Here is a 9,350-nt window from a genome sequence, read left to right as displayed (position 1 = left end):
AAAAAATAGAAAGTGCTGGACTTTGGTTTAAAAAAATCACCTACATCAATGTGGGTTAGAGGAAATCTGGAGTAAATAGCAATTCACATAAAAAAAAAAAAAAGGCATTATTTTTTGCTTATAAACCCAACCTGAGTTAATAGTCTAAGTTTACTATCAAAGAGTGAATGCTCCCTAAGGGTGAATTACTGAAACAGGGGAGATAATATTTTCACTATGTTCTTGGATTCATGGAAACAGGATTTTAAAATAAAGTTATGTCCAGAACATCACGACTGGGAAACGAAGACTTGCTGAATAATAAATGTTTTCAGGAAAACAGAATGCCGAAGGGACGAATTTGGATTGTGAAGGTGATATATGATAGCTATATTCAGATAGTTAAAGGGCAATGCATGGTAAAGATCAGCATGAATCTAGCCCCCAAAATGTGGAGACTGATCCGGTTCCCATCTTCCCAAATCTTCATCCTTGTCACCAGCTGCCCCCAAGGCACTCTCTATCTCTTACCATAGCCACCTGGAGCTAAGTCAGAGCTCACAAGTGAAAAGGACACTATGCTTCAGACTGCCATATAGGCAGACACCAGCCACAAGTTTGGGGAGTCCACACGACACCTCAACTTTCTGACCTGCTGGCCACAAATCTGGGGTTGATTTCCCACTACTCCTTCAGGATGCCAGCCGCAAACTCAGGAGTCCACATGATACTCTTTCTTTCTGATCTGGCTCCCACTCTCCCTTCGGGTTCAGTAATTCACTGGAATGACTCATAGAATTCACAGAGATAACACCATACTTATGACTACAGATTTATTACAGCCAAAAAATACAAATGAAGGGTTGCACAGGGTGAGATCTGGTGAGATTTCCAGCGTGAAGCCTCCATGTTCCAAGGGACTCACTACTCTCCCAAGAGCAGATGTTCTCACCAACCTCTGAGCCTCCACGTTCAGGGCCTATATCAGCAAGTCCTGCATGATAGGCTACATCATGCCTCCTGAGGCCAGTTGGTGCCAGCCTCCCAGGTGAATCTTTTCCGGTCTGGCCAGCCCCTAATCTTCAGCAGAAGTCCTGAGGTGTGGCCTGGAAGTCCCAGACCACGCACCTCAATTTACTCCAAGAGTTATTTCTCAGGAATCAAGAATAATGGCCACCTAACTTAGGGTAAAGGTAGGTCGTTTACCCCACAGGCAGTTATATGAAAGTGGAAGCTAACGTCTTTTGTGTAGAACTTATGGGAGACTTTGAATCAATGTAAGAAAAGACTTCTAACAGGGGGAGTTGTCATAAAACAAAACCATTGTTTTATGAGCTAATGGATTTCCCATCCCTGGAAGTGTTCCAAGAGGGCCTGGATTGTTAGATGATTCTTTCTTTGTGTGTGGATTTTAGACTTGATATGTACAAAGGTCTCTTCCAAATCCAAGATTTTGTCTGATTAATTTCTTCCTGTTAATGGTCACTTACATCCCCTTTTTCCTGCTTGTGACATGAGACTACAAAGCATGTATTTTGATGTCTTCCTCCCTACTCTGACTTTTGTCTCACGTTTAGATGTGTTATCTCCAAATAACTATGATAAATACGTTTAATACTACTATTAATGTAATATAATACAATCTTATCATTTAGGATCCAGACAGAGAAGGACATTGGAAACAAGCTCTTATGTTCACGTTAATACTGTTAACAATAAGGTACATTTATTTGTGACTACTTTTTGAGTTCTGTTCTGAAAACAGATGCCACCAGGAAAACATTCATGAGACATATTCCTGGTCAGCGTTCACAATCAGTTATAGTTAAAGCATTAAGAGACATTGAGGATCATCTGTAACGTTCTCTCAGGAGGCACTTTGGGCTATGAAGAGTGGCTGCTGATTCTTGATTAGAGATTGTCCAGTGTCTTTGTTGCAGGTCTTTCAAGTCGCATATGTCATCATCAAAGCTGCTAACGCCCCTCGCCCTGGAAACTGGATTTTGGAGCGCTCCCTGAATGGGACCCAGTTTGCCCCCTGGCAGTACTATGCAGTCAGCGACTCGGAGTGTTTGACTCGTTACAATATAACTCCAAGACGGGGCCCGCCCACGTACAGGGCGGATGACGAAGTGATCTGCACCTCGTATTACTCCAGGCTGGTGCCCCTTGAGCATGGAGAGGTACAGTGCCCACAGTGGTGAGGTAGTTTTTCTATCAGACCCTCCCCCCAACATTAACATAGCCATCATTAACCACTCCAAATAGAGCTCTCTCAACACAGATTTCAGTGATCTTTCTTTCCTACAATTATCCAACTATGTTGAAAGTATCATTGAATGGTGTCTATTGATGATTAATTTTACAACCAATACAGTTTACCTTATTGATTTCTTCCCTTCAGGGAGGCTCCTCAGTCTTCACTCGGCTGTGATTTATGCACTCCATTAGGCTCTCCTATATACTGCCTTTCTCTGTTGTTGAAATATTAAAGAAAGGCTGAAAATGCCCCTAAAAGACAGCATGCCCAATTTTCTCCGTGAAGTTCTCCTTCTCTTTGGTGGGTGTTGGGATTGGGAGATAGCTCAGGAAGTATTCTAGCTCAGTGCTGAATACACCCAGATGTACATACTCCATTAAAGTCGGAGTGCAATTAAAACAATCTACTCTTTAGTAGCACCTGGCTTGATGAGATGAAACTACAGAAACTCTCGGAAGTGCTCCTCACAGCGGGAACTGAGCAGTGAGCCCTGGCATTGTTTCAAGAGCAGAAACTAATTAAGAGAGCAGGAATATAGGCTTTGGGGCACTTTTTCTCCACTCTCCCTTGTCTATTTATGGCATTTAGAATCTATTTCAGAGAAGTCATAGCATGTTGGTAGATATTAGATTATCCTCACCCCACTGGAGGAAGCGATCCTGTTAAAAGGTTTTCAGCAACCCCTGAGTCATGGGTATGGGTAACTTGAATAGATTGAAGATGCTTTGTGATCACAGTTGTTCACAAATTGTTCACAACTGTTACAGATTTCTACAAGAACGTAGTTCTCTTTTGATTTTAGATAGTATATTCATAAAGATTCTGTCCCAAAGTTAAACAACCAGGGCTATATTTTTGCATGCTGAGAATTGAAATGTGTTGATTTTGACGTCTTTATCTTCAGATCCATACGTCACTCATCAATGGCAGACCAAGTGCTGATGATCTTTCACCCAAGTTGCTGGAATTTACTTCTGCCCGGTATATCCGCCTTCGCTTACAGCGCATTAGAACCCTCAACGCAGATCTTATGACCCTTAGCCACCGGGAGCCCAAAGAGCTCGATCCCATTGTTACACGGCGCGTAAGTACTATGGCAGCTGTCGGGACGATTGTGAAAAGTTTATTTTGTTTAAGGGAAGTATGCTTTTCTTTTTGGCTGGCTTTTTCCCTCCTTGCTGTTACATCATTATTTTAGTGAAGATCATCACATGTAATTTGTTAGAAATGCCACCTTTATTAACAACAATAACTAATAGTAAAATACAACAATTACAGCAAAAAAAGAAATGCCGCCTTTGAACTAGACGGTGGTACTGACATCATGTCCTCAGGTCCCTTCACCTCCACCCTGTTCCCCAAATGCCGTAATGTGGCGAATGCAGTGGTCATTGTTCTTCACATGATAGTCTGTTTCCACATCTGGCCTTCAGCAGATGAAGGTTTTCATTTTCTTTTCACTTAAAGGAAAATGTAGAAATTTGACATACAGTTTGCATTCAGGAAAAGACACAGATTTTTAGGCTTGTATGGACAAACATTTTCACATCTTTTGTATAACATAGAAGTGGAATTCTGGATTTTAGGGTAGCTGTGTGTTGAATTTTTTAAGAAACTGCTAAACCTTTTGCAAAAGTAGCTACACCGTTTTACAATCAGACCAGCAACATCTAAGAGTTCTAGTTGTACCGCATGCTTTCAAATATTTGATGATGTCAGTCATTTTCAATTTAGCCATTCTAAATGAGTGTGTAGTGGCATTTCCTTATGATATTAATTTGTGTTTAATGTTGAGCATGTGCTTTTGTATATAACCAATTTTTTTGTCCATTGTTAAATTGGGTTATCTGTTTCCTTAGTACTGAATTATAAAAGGTTTTTATATATTTTGCATACAAGTCCTTTGTCAGATATATATATATCTGACCAAAAAAAACCAAACCCGTTGCCGTCGAGTCGATTCCGACTCATAGCAACCCTAAAGGACAGAGTAGAACTGCCCTAGTAGGGTTTCCAAGGAGCACCTGGTGGATTCAAACTGCCTACCTTTTGGTTAGCAGCTGTATCTCTTAACCACTACTCTACCAGGGGTTTCCAATCTGACAAAGGTCTTATATACAGATGGTGAATATCTTTTCTCCTTTGGGGCTTGCTCATTCATTTTCTTAGCTATGGCTTTTGATGAGCAGAGGTTTTACTTTTGAGAAGTATAGATGATCATTTTTCCTTTTATGGTTAATGCTCCGTGTCTCCTCTCTGAAAAATATTTGCTATCCCAAGGTCACAAAGACACTCTCCCGTATTTTCTTCTAGTAGTTCTATCGTTTTAGCTTTTACATCTGTGACCCATCTCAAATTAATTTTTAACTTTGGTGGAAGATGAGGGTCAAGGTTTACCCCCTCCACAGCTGATGCGTCCAGTTGTTCCAGAACCATTTGTTGAAAATACTTTCCTTTTCCTCATTAAATTGCTTCAATACCCTTGCTGAAATTATTTGACCTTATTATATGCGAGTCTGTTTCTGGGTTCTATACTATTTCATGGATCTGCTTGTCTATCCTTATACGAATACCAAGCTTTGTTCATTACTGCGGCTTTGTAGTAATTCTGGAGGTCAGGTACTGTTGTCCCCTAACTTGGTTCTTTTTCAAGATTGTTTTGGCTATTCTAAGTTTCTTGTATTTCGTTATAAATGTTGTAATCAATTTGTCAATTTCTATAAAAAAAATTAAAAAAAAGCCTGCTAGGATTTTCACTGGGATTCCAATGATTTTTTTGAAAAATTTGAGAAGAATTGACATTTTAACAATGTTGAGTCATCCAATCCATGAGCATGCTGCCTCTCTCCACTTATCTAGGTCATTTTAAATTCCTCTTACCAGTGTGTTACTGTTTATTTGTAAAAGTCTTGTGGATCTTTTGCTTAGTTTATTCTTAAGTGTTTTATGTTTGCGCATGCTAGTGTTAATAGATTGCTTTTTAAATTTTACTTTCCATTTGTTCATTGCTGATGTATAGAAATGCAACTCATTTTTGTTCATTGATTTTATTTATTGTGCCATTGCTAAATTCACTTATTATTTTTAGTAGCTGTTTTGTAGGTTCCCTAGAATTCTCTATGCATACAGTCATGTCCTCTATGAGAAATGACAGTTTACTCTTGGGCATTCTGTATGCCTTTGATTTCTTTTCTTCTGGCATTGCCCTGGCTGATATCTCCCATAGAATGTCGAATAGAAGAGATAAGAGAAGATCTTAGGGGGAAAACATTTTGTGTTTCACTGTTTGCTGTAGGTTTTTCATAGATACCCCTTATCAGGCTGAGGAAATTCTCTTCTACTCCTGATTTGCTGAGTTTTTTAGTGAATCATGTTGAATTCTGTAAAATGCTTTTTCTGCATCTATATTGATAGGATCATATTATATTTCTCCTTAAATCTGTTAATGTGGCAGTTAACATTTATTTATTTATTGTATGTTTAGCTAACTTTGCACCCCTGGGATAAATCCTACTTGGCTGTGGTGTATTTATCCTTTATATATTGCTGCATGCATTCATTTTGCCAATATGTTGTTAGTGTTTTCAATAGCATGGGTTTTAAAGATGATTGCCTTGGTTTAAGATGCAGTCCTGTTGGGAAATTCTTTCAGATTCCTTTAGTTTCTGTTTTTGAGCTAATTTGAACATTATTTATTTTAATCAAGCATAAGGATTCTTTGTGCATTAAATATAATTTAAAATGTATGTCTGTGTATATTTTAAATGACCAATATGAACTCTTAAACCACCTGAGATATTTGTTGGAGTGTCAACCTTTTCTTTTCACTGAAATGTGAGAGGTTTTATTTTTTCTTTGTGACTTTCTTTTCCCTAAGTATTACTATTCAATAAAAGACATTTCCATCGGAGGGATGTGTATTTGCTATGGCCACGCCAGTAGCTGTCCATGGGATGAAGCTACAAAGGTGAGTTCTAGTGTTTTACATTTTACTAAAGCTTCAAAATAGAAGTTTGGCTGTAGTGCTTACATTACTCTTTTTAAAAAATTTATTCAGGGAAAATGTTGAAAGGTAGAAAATCAAGATGCAAAAAAAAAAAAAAGCTTTCAAACAATTTAACTGATGTCATTTTTTAGGAATTTCATTTGCTTTGTTTTCAGCGGGTATTTCTAATTAAATCCCCATTATAAATGTTGAAGCTCTTCTGTCTATAAGACCGTCAAGCACAAAACCATGTGCAGTTATAAATTATATTTAGATTTTTTTCAAAGAGTATTTCCCTTCTCTCATTTTTTCTTTCTTCCATTTTTGTGATATTAAATCAAGATAAAATAAAGTTTATTTGTTTTAATATGATGTTAATTGTCAGTATGACACACATACCCCCCTCCTTCTTTTAAACAACCCACGCTACTTTTTGGGCTTTTCCCCCAATTTTTGGCACTATCCCCTTATTGATGCTGAAACATATCTAGGTGAACATCAAGAAAATTATTAATGGGAGCTTCCAAACCCTGAGAGTCAATGCACCTTTTTAAAAAATTATAAATTAATCCATATTTTTGTTTTGCTTTATTTCCCCTCACTTCTGTTTGTACATAGTTTGTATGTATATATTTTTTCTCTAAAAATTAAATGCCTTTTGCATTGATATTGCCATGTAGCCTCAATTGTGAAGTCTTGCCACCTAATTAACTGCGATAGGTTCTGTTTTAAATAACTCAAAGAAAAATATGCAGGTAAAGAGGTAAGGTTTTTGATTAACTGTTGTGTTCCTGTCTGTTCAGAAACTACAGTGCCAATGTGAACATAATACCTGTGGGGAGAGTTGCAGTAAGTGTTGTCCTGGATACCATCAGCAGCCCTGGAGACCTGGGACCATTTCTTCTGGTAACACATGTGAAGGTAAATATGAATAGAATTTGGAGAATGTAAGTTTGTTTTTTCTCCCCTCTTAATATGTTTAAGTTTACAGTGACTTAACAACTTTTGTAATGAGGAGATAACTTGTTTTCTCAAAAATTCAAACAGTTCCTAAAGCTGCTGAGTACTTTGTAAAGTTTAAACTAGTGAGGTTTAATTATGTATTTATAGATTTGCTATTTTATCTATTTACAGAGTTTGCTATTAAGGTGATATGAAACGCTGTTTCTAGCAACAGTTGTACAGAATTCCATTTTTTGGATATAATATAATTTATTTAAACAGTTCCCTAGCAATGGATATTTTGTTTGTTATTAATCTTTTGTTTACAAAATAGTGTAATGTCATTTACAAGTGTGTAAGTATTTCTGCAAGATACAATCACAGAAGAGGGTTGCTGAATCAAATGAGAGTCCACCGTTATAACTTTGATAGCTATTCCTAGTCACCCTCTGTAAGATTGTCCATATCCTATTGAAATGATTTATTCTAGAATTTTAATTTAATTCATAGTCAAAGAAATTTACTTAGGGAGGGCAGGCCTTTCTCTATATAGGACATCATATGCATGTTAATTGAGATGTTACGATATTCTCCTAGAGTGTAATTGTCACAACAAAGCCAAGGACTGTTACTATGATGAAAGTGTTGCACATCAGAAGAGAAGTTTGAATACTGCTGGACAGTTCCAAGGAGGAGGAGTTTGTATCAACTGCCGACAGAACACCATGGGGATCAACTGTGAAACCTGCATCGATGGGTATTATAGACCACACAAAGTAAGAGCGTTTCTCAACCATCACTGAGCTTCCTCTTCTTCCCGGATGTGAAAATGATACTTGGCCAACTCTCAGCCTCAGGATTAGAGACTCATTTCCTTTTGTAACATTTCATTTATATTCTTATGCTAATGTTCATCAGATCTATTTCTTGTTCTATCTGCCCTATTTTCTTGCTCAAAGTGTGACCTTCACTCATGATTTAACATGAATTCTTGGACACATTAACTATGTAACTCAGGTTTTTGTAATACTAACTGTGGACATGAACATTCAATCAATCACTAAAGCAGTGCTTAGTAAATCCTCAATTAAACTGATATGTAGTTGTTACATGGGCACCTGTGCTCGCCTGATTATAAAACAGTTGTCATTGAGTTGATTCCAACTCATGGCGCCTCCATTTGTGTCAGAGTAGAACTGTGCTCCAGAGAGTTTTCAAAGGTTAATTTTTCAGAAGTAGATTGTCAGGCCTTTCTTGTGAAGCACCTTTGGGTAGGCTTGAACCTCCAAGCTTTCAGTCAGCAGCTGGGTGTGTTAACTAATTGCACCACCTGGGAGCTTCTGGTCTGATTATAGGTGATGTTTAAAATCAGGCTCCGACAGATAGCAGAGAAAGGGGGGTCAGTAGCAGTGGTAATGGGAAAGGATGACACTTTGCTAATGCTGCTAACAGCTGTCACCACCAAAGAGGTGTTTGAGGCTCCCTGGGTGAAGATCACCTTGTCTTCCTGAAAGCTACACCCCTCAGTACACAAAATCATTGTAATGATCGCATCTTGGGTAAAAAACAGATGCCTTGTCATTAATATTATTTTGATATTATTGCTGATATTGCTGTTATTTCTAGTCAAATAACCCAGGACAACCTCTGCCTTTTAGGTTTCACCTTATGAGGATGACCCTTGTCGTCCCTGTGACTGTGACCCCGTGGGGTCCCTCAGTTCCATCTGTGTTAAGGATGACCTCCATTCTGACTTACACAGTGGTAAGTACTTGACTCACTCTTATGCTGTTAAGTGATTTTAGGGAGAAAGATTTGGACCTAGTGGGCATATTACCATTTTGTAGTAATTTAGTGATATGAATTTTGTTGATTCTTTTGTTCACCAACATTTACCGGGTACCTACTATATGTCAGGCAGTTTTCTAGGACCTAGGAGTCAGAAGTATAACTGAGGTCCGGTAGGTAGGCACATGCCCTGTGCGCCACTTGAGGAGGGGGCGCTAACCAACAGCTTCTATTGGCCATCACAGTTCCATCGCCAGCTGTGAGAGATCATTCAGCGATTTAAAATAATTGCCATAGGTGCTATTTTCTATAGCTAGGCCCCCACTAGGAATCTGGACTTGGAACAAGATAATGCGATTCCCTGCTCATAGTCCAGCACTAAACCAACAAGACCAT

At 38.3% G+C, this 9,350-nt stretch overlaps 1 protein-coding gene across 1 annotated transcript in view; it reads left to right on the top strand.

Annotated features, from left to right (window-relative positions):
• Nucleotides 1-9,350, top strand: part of LAMA1 (laminin subunit alpha 1) — a 165,786-nt gene that overhangs the window by 54,071 nt on the left and 102,365 nt on the right. The window contains exons 5-10 of the mRNA XM_012558209.1: nucleotides 1,920-2,162; nucleotides 3,144-3,323; nucleotides 6,117-6,206; nucleotides 7,028-7,145; nucleotides 7,764-7,942; nucleotides 8,825-8,930. Of these exons, the coding sequence (XP_012413663.1) occupies nucleotides 1,920-2,162; nucleotides 3,144-3,323; nucleotides 6,117-6,206; nucleotides 7,028-7,145; nucleotides 7,764-7,942; nucleotides 8,825-8,930 (916 nt within the window). The remainder of the gene's footprint in view (nucleotides 1-1,919; nucleotides 2,163-3,143; nucleotides 3,324-6,116; nucleotides 6,207-7,027; nucleotides 7,146-7,763; nucleotides 7,943-8,824; nucleotides 8,931-9,350) is intronic.

Source organism: Trichechus manatus, unplaced genomic scaffold, assembly GCF_000243295.1.
Source record: "Trichechus manatus latirostris isolate Lorelei unplaced genomic scaffold, TriManLat1.0 scaffold00146, whole genome shotgun sequence".
NCBI classification, from domain to species: Eukaryota; Metazoa; Chordata; class Mammalia; order Sirenia; family Trichechidae; genus Trichechus; species Trichechus manatus.
The sequence above is the reverse complement of the archived record's forward strand: the minus strand, read 5'-3'. Positions and strand labels throughout refer to the sequence as shown.